Source organism: Candoia aspera, chromosome 8 (genome assembly GCF_035149785.1).
Source record: "Candoia aspera isolate rCanAsp1 chromosome 8, rCanAsp1.hap2, whole genome shotgun sequence".
Lineage (NCBI taxonomy): Eukaryota > Metazoa > Chordata > Lepidosauria > Squamata > Boidae > Candoia > Candoia aspera.
Genome location: NC_086160.1, coordinates 28,698,453 through 28,716,154, shown reverse-complemented (window position 1 = coordinate 28,716,154; position 17,702 = coordinate 28,698,453). Strand labels below are relative to the sequence as shown.

Here is a 17,702-nt window from a genome sequence, read left to right as displayed (position 1 = left end):
CAAGAGCAATAATGAAATAAATTTGCAGACATTTAATTCAAAATTAGTTAAATCTAAAATCAGGAGTCTTTCTTAAGGTCATTTTATCTGAAATATACTCCAGCATTTATTATTATAAGTGTGGGCATGTACACACGATTTCCCTTCCTGTGTACAAAAAAAAAAATCTATTTTTTTAATATTAGGCAAATTGAAAATTGTTGCATCTGTAGTTAGTCTTAATTATGGTTTATTGAAACAAGTCAAATTTGCACTAAAAATCATAAAACTGCATTATTTCAGCTAATCATAGGTTAGATTAACAGTTTAGCACTCAAAAAGTACACCAAAACAGATCTAGAAACTTCAAATGTCCTCTTCATAGCATGTCCAATTTTCCCAATTTACCCTTACATTCATCAATATCCATTACAACTTCCAAGTTTATAGATATGCATATAGGTATGCATTTGAAAAATGTATATACAGTTCTGGAATCCACAGTATATTGGCCATAACTGATTTCAAGTAAGGGGAAAAACATTTGGTGGGAAATGTACTTATGTCACCCAACCATAATAGTATTTACTTATTTACTTATTTATTTGTTTGTTTGTTTATTTTCCATCCCATCTTTTTTTTTCTTTTATAAATAACTCAAGGTGGCAAACATACCTAATACTCCTTCCTCTTCCTATTTTCCCCACAACAACAACCCTGTGAGATGAGTTGGGCTGAGAGAAGTGACTGGCCCAAGGTCACCCAGCTGGCTTTCATGCCTAAGGTGAGACTAGAACTCACCATCTCCTGGTTCCTAAAGTTGATTTATATTTTTAAAATATTTGTTTAATAAACTGATCATCAGGACTTAATTATTAACAAAACTGACGTAGAAACCTTATTTGCTCATAACATGAATACTAGAGCAAAGAGCCAAAGAATTTACATTTTGTGTAAGTATGCATTACTTTCCAGAACCAAGGAGGGTATGCTGTCCACTAAATCCTGATGCTATAATGCAATGTTTTTGTGCTTGGCAAAGTGAAACCCTTTTATTGAATGGAAAACATTCTATTACCCTACTCACATACTTTGGTTTTGAAGTTTTGAAGATTTGAAGATTTGAAATTTTGAAGTTTTGAAGTTTTAGTATTCAGGAATTGTACTGAACTGTGTCCTTCAGCAATGTTCTATCAATTCATCTCTTGCTGCTTCTTGACTAAAGAACTGTACGTCACCAAAACAAACAGATTCCAATAGAAGAGAATATGTAGCTCAGGGTTGAACTGTGGAGTCCTTGGTGCTCTCTGACCTTGGTTGTTTGCTTGCAGACGTTTCATTACCTGACTAGGTAGCATCATCAGTGAGAGGGAGTGTGGGCTTTGCTCCCTATATGGGTTTGCTCCCAAACAAGAGATTGCTATACAAGGAAATAGAAAGTGAAATGCATAATCATTTAACTGCCAAGGCATTATTTTATACCATATATTAATTACAAACCTATCTACCTAGTGTGCATAAGAAAGGAATGTAAGGATCCACTGGGTATTTTGAGTATTTTCAGATGCCCTGAAGTTGGTAATGCCTACTATATTAAATTGCTTTCATTTGCTTTAGAACTCAAGGCAATCAGCAGCCCTAAACATTTCACCTTTCTTAATTGAGGTAGAAGGTGTGTGTCTATGCATGCAGCAAAAGAAAAGTTACCAGTTCAGTGCTAACTCCTTTTGCTGAAATTATTTTAGTAACTTAACTAATAATAACTTTCACTAACCTGTAAAAGTTGAAATATATTACAGTTAATATGTCTGAATGCTAATATGATGATTTGAATTAAACTGTTAGGAGGAAAGAAGCTACTGATTTGTAGGTACCATATTTAGATTTTTTTTTAAAAAAACGGTTCTCACTAATCAGGGTCTATGCATGTTCATTTAAAATTATTTGATTGTGAAGCTATGAATCCTGAACTCAACAAGTAACAGACAATGGATTACACAGTTCATCCAATAGGGAAACAACAGGCTGTTAAAAGGCTTAGGGTTTCCAAGAGTCTGCATCTATACTGGCTAACACAAATGCTGGTAAGGCAATAAAAGAAAGAAAATTCATACCAAGGCACCACAGAACCGTATTTACTGAAGGAAGGGTTGAGATAAAAACAGTCTTTCCCAAGCTAGTGACCTCCCCATGTTCTAAACTACAACTCTCATCACTCCTAGCCACCTTTTTCTTTCTCTCGGTTTAGCCTACAACATTTTTGTGGGATTGGAAGGTGGGAGAACTATGTGCACTGCCTAGAACTCCACTGAAAAAAGGAGGGTAAATGTGTAATAAATATATTCATTAAAACCACTCTCCAATTTATTTATATATGTATGTATATATGTACTTTAGAACATGGGGAGGTCACTAGCTTTAGAAAGACTGTTTTTATCTCAACCCTTCCTTCAGTAAATACGGTTCTGTGGTGCCTTGGTATGGATTTTCTTTCTTTTATTGCCTTACCAGCATTTGTGTTAGCCAGTATAGATGCAGACTCTCGGAAACCCTAAACCTTTTAACAGCCTGCTGTTTCCCTATTGTGAGTAATTGGATGAACTGTATAATCCATTGTATAATCCACATACATACATACATACATACAGTATACAGTATTACTACTGGTTAACATCCAAACTGAGATTTATGTAATTGGATGAAACTAACATGCACAGTTTCCCATCAAGCTAGGTATTTTCAGAAACTTATTTCCATTTATGTCTCTCCCTAGCTAGATTGGATCACTGAAATGCAATTATGAAATTCTGGGTTTGGTTGATAACAAAGATAAATAGCAGACACCAGAATAAGAATCCCGTAAAGTTTTGTTTCTTTAAGAAGCACAAAGATTCTTTAAAAGAAAGAAAGGCAAGTGTATTTGGAACCCCAAAATAATTGCTTATTTTTTCTAAAATCATCTAGATTCTTTTTCTTCAGAGAGAAACAACATTAAATTCATAAAATATGTGAGCTGTCAGTTTTCTTTGGGCTGATGTATTCTGATCCATGGAAAGATCAAAACTGACATTTTTTCCACAAGGTTTTTTTCCCCCTTTATTTTCTGTTCTTTTCACTATCAAATAGCTTTTAGTTTCACATTATTAGCTTTTTCTTAATGGACAATGGACCTGTATATCCTAACCTTTTTTAAAAAAAAATACTTAGGATGTTCTGATTACCATTCTAGTGACTTTTTGTATCCTATTAAAAACAATCAATAGCTTCTAATTTTAGGATGCAGTTGTCCTGAAAATTTAACCTAGGAACATGCTTGTGTGGCCAGGACTGCAATTAAGTGTTGAAGGTACTTCAGGTCAGCAATTTCTCTGTGAATCTTTATTGACTGAAGTGACCTAGCAAATGATGAGTAAAGGCTTGATTAAACTGGGAAGGAGGGGTTTAAAAGAAATTTCAATGCATCAAGCTAGCTGTTGGTAACATAACACCCACAAGTGCAATAAGCAGAACATGCCTAGATAAGGTCTACAGATGCCCAAATAAATACCAATGTCCTAGTCACCGTAATTCATAGCTTACTTACCTCCCACTTGGGTTATTGTAATGTGCTGTGCATAAAGCTGCCCTTGAAGAGCATTTGGAAGCTGCAACTGGTCTGGAGTGAGGCGCCACAGGCAGTTTGGTCATTTCACAATATGCTCATATAATACCACCATTCGGCATTGGCTTCTAGGATAGTTGATGGTTATCACCTATAAAGCCCTACAGTACATGGCCCAGGTTCAAATTAGCTGAGGGAACTGTCTGTTTCCAATTGTTTCTGCTTGTCCCATCAAAGCTGACAGGATGGGCATGCCCTGGGTCCCTTCTATTAAACAATGCCATTTTGTGGGACCCAGGAAATTTCCTTTACTCATTTGGGCTTCAGGTGTTAGGTGGGCCCTATTGGTTGGTTTGTCTGTTGAAGTTAATTGCTGGTTGTAAGATGGAAGGATCTGTGGAGTCATTGGTGCTTATGCTATGTAGCTCAGGGTTGAACTGTGGAGTCTGAGCTTGGTTGTTTGCTTACAGATGTTTTATTACCCAACTAGGTAACATCATCAGTGCTAGTGTGTGTGGCAAACCCCACACTCACTAGTACTGAAGGTGTTACCTATCCAGGTAATGAAACCTCTGCAAGCAGCAACCAAGCGCAGACTCCACAGTTCAACCCTGAGCTACATAGCATAATCTCTTCTATTGAAGATGGAAGGATCTGTGTGGACCTCTGGCACATGATATATTGATTATTGTTGTAATTTCATTTTTAAAGCAATTTAAGTGGTTTTGTTGAGGGGTAATGGTGTTTGTTTTAATTCATTGTTAGTTGCCCTGAGTTGAAGTATGTATAATCTACAAATAAATAAATAAATCTTTAAAAATATGTTGAAATCGCTAACATCTCAGGAGATTTTAGCGATTTCAACATATTTTGTCAGACCCAGCCTGAGAACGACAGAGGATCAAGCCAACCAAACTTCAGTTCTTTATTTGCTCACACCGTATAGACAGAATCTTGCCAGACTAAAGCTACTCTACTTAAGCTAAGGGAAAATAACCTGGGAAAGCTCTAGGGTGGGGCTACTCTGAACCTTTTACAGTAGTCTTCCCATGTTCCAGCTCTGGACTGTGTTTTCTCCTTCCTTGCTCCCCTCCTTCAAATGTGCTTTCTCCTTCCTGAGAACCAGCAGTGTTACTGAAGTCCATCACATCATCTCCCCATTCAGAGACACATTCTATCACATCAACTTCTTGAGAGGTTTCAGATTCCTGCCTAATGTCTTACAACATTATGAAAAATTCTTGCATGCTTGTGTGATACTACATGAATTTTCAGTGGTGATATCACCAGAAATGTGCAAGATGTGATAATCTTATGATATTTTGAACACTTTAATGAATTAATTAATTGGGTACTCAAAAATCATCTTATCTTGTGTGATGCTCCTCAGTGCCAAACAAGGGTGTCAACTGCTTCTATGAGCTAAATCTTCAAGCATGCTTCTGTGATGGATGAGCCAACTGTCGAGCTCTATAGGGCAAGAGCTTTCATTTTTAGCGCTTTTTCAGTATAACTGACTGGGTTTACAGAACACACTAAACCATAGAAACAAAACCCCATAATCATTAACAAGTTCTGTATAAGAGTTATAAAAGTTTAAATGTCCATATTCAATATTTCTTTCAAAATAGACACTTGTTTATATGAAAGTAATTTACTAGAAATTACTTGGTGAATACATATAAGGAATGGAGGTAAAGTGTGAGAAAAATAATCCTCAAGGATTGTGCTGTTGAGGCCTACACTTCCAGGGAGAACACCCCCTATTGATCATGTGTGTAATGGTATGTGAGAGTGGGAGACGGGGAAGAGAAGCTGCCTAGGTAATGGTCAGACAAGAGGTGGGGGGAGCCCACAGCTACATAACAGGCACAGAAAGAAACTCAGAAAGGATCCTCCCTAACTTATCAGGCCATAAAAAGAGATGGCGGGAGATTTCTGTTTTCAGACTTGAAAGATTCTGTTAATGTTGCCTTACAATAAAGTAGCATTAGCTCATCTGGTTGTGTTTCCTGTCTGATCTACCTGGGAAGGCTGACATGTGTTAGCAGCAGCAAAGCATGAGTGAAGTGAAGTATATTCATCAATGCACCATTTCTCCAACATCCTTTCTAAATGGAATGTTTTGCCCCCATGTTGTGGGGTTAGGGATGGTACAGACTCCAGCAGGGCACAGGTTAACTTCCGTTGGCAGAACCACTTTTATTACAACAATAAATCATATACAACAATCTTTATTTTACAATTGCCTTTTGACTTATCTTTTCTTTATTCCTGTATTCTTATGCTCTAGATGCTATGGCCTTATCTCTTATGATCTTAACTCTAACATACAATCTGTTTTCTATTTTTCAGTTCTATATTTCTACTTTTTATCTTACCCTATCATTCTATACCTTATTTTATTTTCTTGTGTCTTTCTGTTTACAGCTTAGCTAATAATTCTAATTTTTTTGTCTCTATCCTATTGATGTATTATTCTAGCTAGTTCTTAGGGCTCTGCAGCCATGTCAGGCTCCTTATACTTAATGCTTTAATCTCCTCTCCCCCTCACCACCACCACCACCACTTCATCACTCGCTTATTGATTCCAGCCCTTACACTGTTGTCCTCTCAGGTGGCCTTCTGTGTTTGGGGGGAGCAGGGGCTGCACCAGCTGTTTAATCCTCCCAGCTACTTTCTGTTTCACTCAACAGTACAGCTGCTGCCATTTTCTTCTGACTCATAGCTGTATTCCCTTGCACTACATGCATTCTTCTGAGGTCCTTCCAGCTGCCAATGTTCTCCTTCCTGACTTTCTGGCCTTTCTCCCCAGTGCCATTTTCCACTGCCAGTACCAGGTTGCCTTCCCACACTCCTAGCCTTCTCCTATCACTTCTTCTAGCTGGCTTGATCTCTGCAGTCCCTGCCTCAACTGTTGCTGGAGTTTCTGGACCTCTTCTGCTGTTGTTATCTCCTAATGCTGCCATTCTCTCCATTCTCTCTCTGTTGTCTTGGAGCTCTTTGACCTTCTTTCAACTTTCTGCAATTGGCACATGTATGTACACACCTAACCCAAGTTTTTCTAACAAAGGGCTTCATCTTTTCTTGTAGCTAAATGGACATGTGTGGACTTGTGGACTTCCTTGCCAAAGAGCCAAGCTGCCTCTCAAAGGGCTGCTTCTCATTACTAGCTGGGAGGGGCCTTAGCAAGGCACAGGTGAGGGAAGGAACATAGATGTTCTATTTTCCCTGCATCAGTCTTTCCATTCTTCACACTTGTCCCGGAGGTGAATATGTACTCATAGGCATTCTTGGGGGTGGGGGGGAAGGGTGGGTAAATGAGGGAACATGCATTCTGACATGACAACATAAACAGTGCCCTTTATGTACTTGTGTGTGACATTGTGACGCAAGTTAGATGCAGCCTTCAGGAGATAAGTGCTGTTTGTATATTAATTTGAGTGTTAGTCAGTAAAACAAAATCAGTCAAGAAAAATGTTTTTTTTTGCTTTTGAACCTCAGTGCTTTGATCAACTACCCTAAGTACGCAGTCCACTGTAAAAAAAAAAAAAAAAGAATATCCACCTTTTTTTCATTATTTTATACTTCATTATTGAAATCCTGATTCAACATTCTTGTAAAATGAAGAATTTCTACGTGTTATTTTGTTGCTAGCAATATACAGATATGTTTGGTGCCTTATTAAGTAGTTCATGAAAACCCTTTTTGTCGTTCCCACATATTTGAATGTTCACTTTTACTTGTCTGCTGATACAACCTTTTTTTCCCTAAAGACATACGTGCACTTGCATTCTACATTTAATAGTGCTGATTATTCTAGGCACTTAGTTGCACTTCTAGAATTGCATTAGCAAGGCTTATATTATAAGACTTCAACAATGTTGTTGCACATGGAATTCCTTCACCAGCCAGCAGAACTCTGACATTCCCATTATTCTCTCAGGCTGACTTCCCCAGACCTCTCAGTTTCCCTCAGACCTCCTAATGTTCAGAGCTTATGTATATCTCAGGTTTATTCATCCTTATATGCACTGTGGTTCACTTTCCCTCCCCAGCCCTCATTCATGCTTTATATGTACCTATCACATAAAATATAGTTATATGCCTGGGGCACATGCAAAGTCAGATTACCAACTCCTTCCCTTTCTCTTTAAGGAGAAAGGTTTTTGTTTTTTTAAAAAGACTATAAGCAGAAGGGAAGAAAAGGAACAAAAAGTTGTATGCTAAATGTTGGACCTGCTAACCTTAGGACAATTTAGGATCCTTGCCTCCAATGGGTGCACCAACCACAGAAAACAATAGGATCTGTTTCCACAACAGTTGCATAGGATTAATGATTTAAAGTTGTAATACAGTCATTCCTTTAATACACCTCACTTCCAGTACAAACTGTCAGCCAATCGAAGTAGATCAGGTCAAGAAGCAGATGCCATATGAACTACTAGAGCTCTAATGTTATAGGACATAAAAGCAAAATCTTTAAAGCCTGACAGAGATTCTCTCTATCCCTTCCTATATTAAACACAAGGCAGGGCAATCTTGAGTTTTTTCTCACCTGCTTCTTTCTATACAGGCTAAGCTGATGTTTACATAATGGTTATTGAATTATTTCTTCAAAGCCATCTCCATACTCCTCCACACAAACTTTCCAGAGATAGACGCATCAGTCATACTTCTTTCCCAATAAAATAAATGTGTGTTCTAGCCTCCTCCCACTCTATGGAGGCTGCATGCTCAGGTCAATGTACACTGCAGAACTAGAAGCACTTATTTGGAGGAGGCATAAGTGAAGATAAGTAAGAGAGATTAAATAATTCTGTTTTATTTATATTGGTGAGTTGACTTTCTGTTCATCTACAGATTAGTGTCAGCCCTCTCGGGTAAACCAGACAGGAAACACGATGAGATGAGCTAATTCTACTTTATTCTAAGGCTACATTAACAGAATCTAGCAAGTCTGAAAGTACAAACCCTCCCTATTTACCACCTGAATAGTAAGGGCGGGTCCTTCCTACGTTTCTTTCTCTGGCCATTACTTTGTTGCAGGCTCCTTTCTCTTTTATCTGATCATTCCCTAGGTGGCATCTCTTCTCCCATCTTCCAAGGTCACCCTCACATTCCATTACAATTAGACACATACAAGGAAAGATAAGATTTACAATCCTGAATTTCCTGTCTAATTGTAGCTACCCAAGAATGATTAAAATAGCAGAAACTTTATGGTAACTTACCCGTAGATGGGGATATAAGAACAGCTGATAGCCAGTCATGCTCACCCGTTGAGCTGAAAGCTGATGGGAAGTATGGTATGTTATTTGACAGAAAACCAAAGGAGAAGCTGATTGAAGAGTTGATTAATTAGCTCTTTTCTCTCCACCAGAAAATAGTGTGTTGGATTTCAATCAGCCATTTCCAATTAATTCTAATCTGGACATTATTACAATTTTACTCCCTGTTTGGAAGGGAGACATAGAGATAATTTGTTTTCTTCTGATCTATGGAATGTTTTCTTCCAATAATATTTCATAGTATCTTCATCCGTTAGAATGTTTTAGCTTTTGATCAGAAGTCCTGTTTTTTATATCCTTGCAGTCATTCTATGCCCAACTTTAATACAGCTTTAATACAGTAGTACTGGTCTGGAATGGAATGTTTTCTTGTTCATGTGACTTATTTTATTAGTCATGTTTGCAAATGAACTGCTCAGCATGGATTTTTCATTAAACCAACTATTGGTCTTACAGTAAACAATCACTGAATATGTTTACTTTTTGCCCAATCATGGATGTGCTCTCAGCTTTGATCAACAAAAAATCTACAAGAAACTGTAAAAAGGTCCATAAAAGAAAGGGAGTTTTAGTTTCAGTTATCAAGTCACCCTAATAAACATAACAAATTTAACTACAAATATTGCATAGTCACTATACAAACTCAGCCCTTGTATATTTTGTGAAAATTTGCACCTCTTTACATGAGAGATATTTCTGTATTACAGCAGATCTATCATCTTCTGATCTGCTGAAAGCCTTTTTCTGATGGGGGTTTCAGCTGCTGACTATATTCTGAATAGTTCTGCATATCTCCTTTGCCACTCAATATTCTAAATGTGACTACTTAAAAAGGGCTTCTTATGTTCTCTCTCTTCTTTTTTTAAATACAGTTTTATTCTGTTTATTTTTGTATGATTGTTGTATCTCCCCACACAGAAGGAGGGGAAAGAGGGGCTGATTTCCCAAGTCACACACCTCAGTGCTACAGGGCCAGCATGTGACACTGTAGGTATTTTTCCTTATTTGTTTATTTTATTTGTTTATTTATTTTGCTTTAACATCCCATAAAGCATATATACTTAGGAACTCTGGCTCTATAGTATAACAGAGTTAGAGGGAAGGAGGACAAGGAAAGGCATTTTCTTGGAATGTACTCTAGGTGGTGGGCTTGTAGGCATGGTTTTTGGGAGTGGAGGTTGGAGACATCCAGCCTTTCACCTGTGCCACTACCCACATATGTTGGGTTTGATTTATAAAATCTTAGTTTGTCATATATCATATACATGAGTACCTGTCTTGATCAGTAATGGTGAATAAGATTACTTATTTATTTACTTCAAACCTGCCATTCTGCTTATAAGCACTGGAAGTAGCTTACAAGCATAATATAAAGCAAGAAAATAAAAGGTAATACCATTAAAATCAGTACATTAGCAATTAAAAACATTAAAAATGGGCAAAAGAAATGGATTTTATTTTGAATGAAGGATTCCTCAAATTTGAGGGAGTGTGGGCCAAATATATTTCTTTGGGAAGAGCATGCCATTGCCTAGGACCCACAACAAGAGAAGGCTGTCTCCTGCAAAGAGGATAGCTGAGCTTGTGGCAGTGGAGATATCTTCCAAAGACCCTCTTCTGCTGATCTACATAACTAGCTGATCTCAATCAAATGAGAAAAACCTCTTGATTATACAAAACCATAGTACTCCACATTTTAAAGTAAATTAAACTGTAAATACAAGGGCTAGCTCACACTTAATAAAATGTCATACATTATTGTCTGGCAACCACTTACATAACTCTCAATTCAGTTAAGCTACTTTTATGTGATGCAGTTTACCCCTTCTCATACCTTACAAAGATGTTGGGACAATTTCCAGAATTCCCTGTCAGATTTCCCTGGTTCCAACTTATCTATCTATCTATCTATCTATCTATCTATCTATCTATCTATCTATCTATCTATCTATCTATCTATCTATCTATCTATCAAATTTTATTACCGCTCATCTCCCCCCAGAAGGGGGACTCTTCTAACTTATTTATTTATTTGTTTATCAAATTTTATCACCACCCATCTCCCACCAGAAGGGGGACTCTTGCATGCAGTAGAGTTTTTAGAAGACTGAGGAATAGACTATTTGCATCTGCTAGGGTGCCAAAAAATTACCAATGGATTTTTGCTCATTAACTGATTGTGTAAAGTCTGCCATGCTGTATAAAGTGGCCTTGGAAAGTTCCAAAGTAAGAGTTTGGGTGGTGGTGGTTTTTTATAATACATTTGCTATCTAAAATAAAATACTTCACCAAAATTTAATTTTAAACAGTATATATCAGTCTTAACCAAAAAAGAAAAAAAATCTGGTTCTATACAGTGTGAATGTCCAGTACTGATAACATAGTGGAGGATTTCCATTAAAAAATCACTATCTGTTTGTATACCTGTCTCTAATTTATTTATATTTACTGAAAAAAAAATAGAGACAGATGGGGGAACCCAGTTTTTCTCTTTTATATTCTTATAAGGTACCTCTTTTTTTTTCCATCCTCAGCTGTAAGGACAAGGTATACTTGGAGAAGCTTCCAAACACTAGTATAATTATCCCATTTCATAATGAAGGTTGGACTTCACTTTTGCGGACTATACACAGCATTATCAACAGGACACCAAATAGCCTGATAGCAGAAATTATTCTTGTGGACGACTTCAGTGATAGAGGTAAGGCAAAAGGCAAACAACATTCACTTCAGAATTGCTGAATATAATTTTCTTATAAATTATAACTCTCCTTTTGGGAAAACCATTTTTCTGTAAGAATTTTATGTTCAGTTTGGTTTTATTAGTAAGAATATTCTATTTATTTATTTTTTCCCAGAGCATGACACATGTAGTAATGGCAAAAGAAGGCTTAGGAGTTCCCTGCATCCTTTCCCTTGAAGTAGAATAGCTGAATTGGTGAATGTATTTGTACTGGCTCAGATGTATATGTACTGTATATGTGTATGTACTGTATATGTTTATGTGACAGCTAGTTTGGTATAGTGGTTAAGGCATCAGGCTAGAAACTGGGAAACCATGAGTTCTAGTCCCACCTTAGACACAAAGCCCACTGGGTGACCTTGGGCCAGTCACTTTCTTTCAGCCCTAGGAATGAGACAATGGCAAACCACTCCCGAGACATCTTGCCAAGAAAACTGCAGGGACTTGTCCAGGCAGTTGCTGAGAATCAGACACAACTGAATGGCTATGTATGTATGTATGTATGTATGTATGTATGTATATATTCAGATGAATAATACTCTGTGTGTGTGTGTGTGTGTGTGTGTAGTATTATTCATCTGAATGAAAAGCTTTTAACATTGACCTTTGGATAAAGATGTTTTATTAGATTTACAACTTTATGTTTTATTACATGAGGCACATTTAACTGCTGTGCCTTAATAATGTAGTAGTACAGTAGAATGACAATGTTATAATTCAGTTTTTCAGGACTAGAAAGCAAAACTGCTTAAAAATTTGAGTAGCCTTAAATTCACTGGGCACAATCATGAAGAGTCAGATGCATTTCCACTTATTGCTACTTGGAACTAAATTTTGTACTTAACAGTACAATTCTATGTATGTAAATTGTACTCATTATTCTATTTAAGTAGAGAACTGATGTGGTGTAATATTTAAAGCATTGGAGAAGGCCTTTGGAAACTCAAATCTGTACTTATACATTATTTTCACAAGGTAATGCTGTGTAGTCTTTATGCCTTGGTCTAAAATTCCTTATGAGGATATGATGATGATTCAGTTCAGAGCAGAATCATTTACATGGTTATGTATGTCTAAGAAGGAAAGCAACATATAAATAGCAAATAAATAAATAGTGCTTGAAATTAAAGTATAAGGTTGTGGTATAGATACATTTAATTTCCAAGTATATACAGCCCATTTCTTTTTACTGATGTTCAGAATATGATGTTAAGTATAATCTCTAGGTTTTGGAGTAAGCCTAGTTAAATGCATTAATGCTACTTACATTCTAGTGTACCGGTTCTTGGAGAAGATTGATACAAGAAGTAAAACTTCTGGATCAGGTTCAACTCTAAATGACTTCATGGATATGTCCACTTAGTTTTCTTGGCCACAATATGGAAATGGTTTGTCATTTCACAAGCTACTATTTTCACCTCCCAGTCTAATTTATAAGCCTGAGATTTCTGTCCAAATATTCATTGGGCCCAATTTTTTGAGATCAGCAGGTTGGGCAATGAATTTGTAGATTTAGATCCTCTCTATTTAATATAAGAGACCTCTTTATGTTATGTGAAGTTCCTTCAACTTCTGTGATGAATCCAGAATGTCCCCTTTGCCTAAAAAGTTATCCTTTATTTCTTAAAAGGAGTAATGATTAGGTAGAAGCCCTTCCTGGAGGTAGGGTAAAATTTTAAAAGATTTCCCTTCTTTGTGTAGCCTGCCATACCAACTCCAATGCCATTCTGACAGATTCTCTAGTTCTCCAGAATGGGTTTTGAAGCTTGCAGAGGAAAATAGGAGACTTCCTATGGTTAGAAATCGCTGTATGGGAACTCTGCAACCAAGCCACTTAAAAAAAAAATAGAGTTGCTATCTCTATCATTAGTTTCAGTAAATATAATTTCACTGATTCCATAGAAGGTTTTGCAAACATGAGAAAAATTCATTTTCATATCAGATGCTAACTGTTGGTTCAGGTCAACTTCTGTTGCTCTGTGGTTTGACGTAAAATCAAATTTGTTACTTTCTGTTACAAATGTGGTGCATTAATTATTAAGTTTGATCTTAGATGCTCTGTATGTGGTTTTTATGCAGGTATGCATTTATCAGAAGCAAGTATTGTTACATTACTGTTTCCAGCCCTTGGATGAATGTTTATCTCACTCCAGATGAATTGTTACAATGCTTTTCTACGATAATGCTACAGACAGTGGAAAGCAAATAATATTGTGTTTTTGTTCTTCTTGTATGATAAACCTTATCTCTTGCACAGTTAAGAGAAAGAAATAAAGTGTGCCTCAAAATAATTTCAAATTGCAGTTTTGAAGCTAAGTTGGGATGTGATACATAGAAGGGGCAGGTAAATATATGTGTTATGACCACAATAATTATGTCATTTGAGAGTGAGAGAATCTTCATCAGAAGCCTACTGGTACCAGGGCAGCTCACAAAGCAGAGGTGCAATGTGGGCATACATTTCATATTCATAACTGCTGGTGCCACTGCAATCTGGTGCCAGCTGAAGCTCCCAGTGGTCTTTTAAGAGCAGCTCCACGAAGACCAGATTACAGTAATCCACATGCCAGATGACCAAAGCATAAGTGATTATCTTAAGGGCCTCCTGATAGACAATGGCACACTAGAGAAATGTGTGAAGCCCTTGTATGAGCCTCAGCTGCCACCTGCTCCTCAAGGAGGAGCTGTGAGTCCAGACTGCACACCAGTCACAATGGGGGAAATGCAATGCCACAAAATGGACTAAAGATGGAACATCTCCAAGCCTGGATGAACCAAATACACACAGCCACTCAGTCTTGCCAGGTCTGAGGTAAGCTTTATCCAAACCCACACAGTCTCCAGACACTGTGGTATACGCTTCATTATACCAATCCACCAGTCCTGAAATTATATGGTGAAATATATTACTATGACAGGATACAGCAATGTGTTCTTCATGCATGCTTACTTTACAGAAAAGAAATATATATATTTAAAAAAATCCCTTGTTAAATTTAGATGTAAGCCCCTTCTCCACATCCCAAGTAGCTACTTTCTAAGAAGAGCCAAACAACAGCAGGCAGTAGAATCAACAATTTAATTATATGCTGGGGGGGGGGGGAGTATTTCCTTCTGTCATTTCTGAATCTCCCCACATTTAGCTTCATAGGATGACCTGAAGTTTTCTCATTGTATGGGAACATTTCTTTGTGGGGGAGCTGTTCCACCCCTTAATAACCTTGGTTGCCCCTTTCTAGCTTTGTAATAGCCTTTTCAAGGCACAGGGACCCAAACTGTACATAATAGTCCAAGTGTAGTCTTACCATAGATTTGTATATTGACAGTTTTAGCACATGGCATACCATTGAATGTTCTGCCAGACTACTCTGACAACTTATTTTGTATGACTGATACATTGATTTTATACATTATTTCCCTGGCCCCAAAATCTTTAGGTATATTTGATTTATAAAAAATAATCAATTCTGGCACTTAAATCATATCGAATAGGAAGGGCAAGTGTAAATCATGAAAAGACTGTGAGAATGCTGGAAGAGTTGGAAGAAGGAAGAGAAGAACTGGAAGGCTAAGCAAATGTTCAGAATCTTTCATGATTACACAGTACATATATTTTCCTTAATAATTATGCATCAGAAGCCAGGGTAAGACTTACAACTTCACACAGAAATGTTTTCCTACATTAATTTGGCATATGTATCTGATTCAGTTTGAATAGAAGATTAGAGATATAAAGAAGATGTAATTTTATTTGAGTTTATGATTCAATATTTGATGGAGAACTGATTTGATGCTATCTAGTTCAAGATTCAATTTAAACTAATATTTGTCTATAAACTAGAATGCCAAAACTTAAAAATATATGAAGCTGCTTCATTTTTTAGTAGAATGCAATGGAAATAATATGGATAGTGGACCTTTTGAAGTTTAATCCTGCTTTGTTTCAGCCATTTAGCTTCAAGGTTCTATTGCAATAACTTTTGAAATACTGTCACATACATTTTCAGGCAGAGAGAGCAGGGCTGAGGAAAGAACAAAATAGCAAGCCTCCAAATTGTCAGATGTCTAGCAAAGAACATATAGAGAAGTTGTCTATATAAGGCATTGTCCAGCTCCAATTTAAGAACCTAAACTTTCAAAACTTTCACTTGCATTTTTGGAGTGTCACAGACTTGTGCTTTGCTGTTTCTATCACTGGGTTGACATGAGAGCTGGCATTGCTGCTTGGCCAGCATAACCTGAGAAGGACCCCCATTTCAGGCCTTGCCAGACTGGTCAAGTTGTATTGAAAAAAGTTTGGACTCTTCTGAGGAGGACTCAAAAGAATGGCCTACAACGTACCATTGTGGAGTGGTGTAGCTCTGCTGCCTCAATCACAGTGTTATCTGGGATGTCAGAACCTCTTGGTCAGCTTGATCCCTCTTGGGAAGGATTGACCCCCCTCACAACACTTTCTTGTTTTTTTTTTAATAAGAATTTTATTAAGTTTCAGACAAAGATAAAAGCTACAGAAAAACAAAAAACTACAAAGAAAAAAGAAAAAAACTAAAAAAGTGTGAAAACACAAGACAATTTTTTTTTTTAGAATTACAAAAAGAGGTGACTTCTGACTTTTAACAGCAAGGATATACAATTTTCCATAATCAATCCCTTACTCTATATTAAGCCAAAATCACATTATTTCTATAAATCACTTCATTGGCACATTATAAAAAGCACTAAATACAGTTGTTCCATCCCCTTATATTAAAAGAAAGAGAAGAAATATACACACACACACACACATACATACACACAAATGTACACACACACACACCCCTCCTAATCAACTATCCCCTCAAGGAAAACATTTATTTAATTATTCCCTTCCTACTACTATTCTATACATTCCTGTCTACTATAATAAAGATCAAACTAAAAAGCATATAAATTGTCTACCATTATACTTGATAATACAGCATTTTAATAATCTTAATCATATTAAACATAAAACCAAATAATATTTTTATACCTTAGTAATCTTAATCCAAATCATTAAAGATAAATGAAATCAGCCAAACCATAAAGCAATCCAGGTAGATATTCTTAAACCCCTTGTTGTTGTTTATTCGTTTAGTCACTTCCGACTCTTCGTGACTTCATGGACCAGCCCACGCCAGAGCTTCCTGTCGGTCGTCAACACCCCCAGCTCCCCCAGGGACGAGTCCGTCACCTCTAGAATATCATCCATCTACCTTGCCCTTGGTTGGCCCCTCTTCCTTTTGCCCTTCACTCTCCCTAGCATCAGCATCTTCTCCAGGGTGTCCTGTCTTCTCACGATGTGGCCAAAGTATTTCAGTTTGGCCTTTAATATCATTCCCTCAAGTGAGCAGTCTGGCTTTATTTCCTGGAGGATGGACTAGTTTGATCTTCTTGCAGTCCAAGGCACTCTCAGAATTTCCTCCAACACAGTTCAAAAGCATCGATCTTCCTTCTCTCAGCCTTCTTTATGGTCCAGCTCTCACAGCCATATGTTACTACGGGGAACACCATTGCTTTAACTATGCGGACCTTTGTTGTCAGTGTGATGTCTCTGCTCTTAACTATTTTATCGAGATTTGTCATTGCTCTTCTCCCAAGGATTAAGTGTCTTCTGATTTCCTGACTGAAATCAGCATCTGCAGTAATCTTCGTACCTAGAAATACAAAGTCTTTCACTGCTTCTCTTAAACCCTTATCCGACTTCAAAATAGACCAAAGCATTTACATGTCCCCACAATACGCACAGAGCTTTTTTCTTACAGAAATTGAACAGCCCAACTGCCCCTCTCAAAACTCCGACTTATCTTCAGGAAATCTCCCATACATAAACCCCCCTTTTTTTCCATGGCATTTCATGAGAAAATCAATTTCACTTATGGCTTGTAACTCAGTCTTTCCCTTTAATTTCTTCAACTCAACAGTCCAGTCTTCATCCAGCATTTCAACAGAAGCCAAAGAGACATTTCTGTCACTATTCAATTCTTCAGCTCCATCCACAACATCCCCATCCAAGTGATACATTTTAAAGCTCCTATTTTCCACCATGTCCTGAATGCCTTGCATAAAA

General features: G+C 37.1%; 1 protein-coding gene across 1 annotated transcript in view; it reads left to right on the top strand.

Annotated features, from left to right (window-relative positions):
• The window catches only part of GALNTL6 (polypeptide N-acetylgalactosaminyltransferase like 6), a 564,011-nt gene that overhangs the window by 234,787 nt on the left and 311,522 nt on the right, over nt 1-17,702 (top strand). The window contains exon 4 of the mRNA XM_063310251.1: nt 11,406-11,572. Coding sequence (XP_063166321.1) covers nt 11,406-11,572 — 167 coding nt within the window. The remainder of the gene's footprint in view (nt 1-11,405; nt 11,573-17,702) is intronic.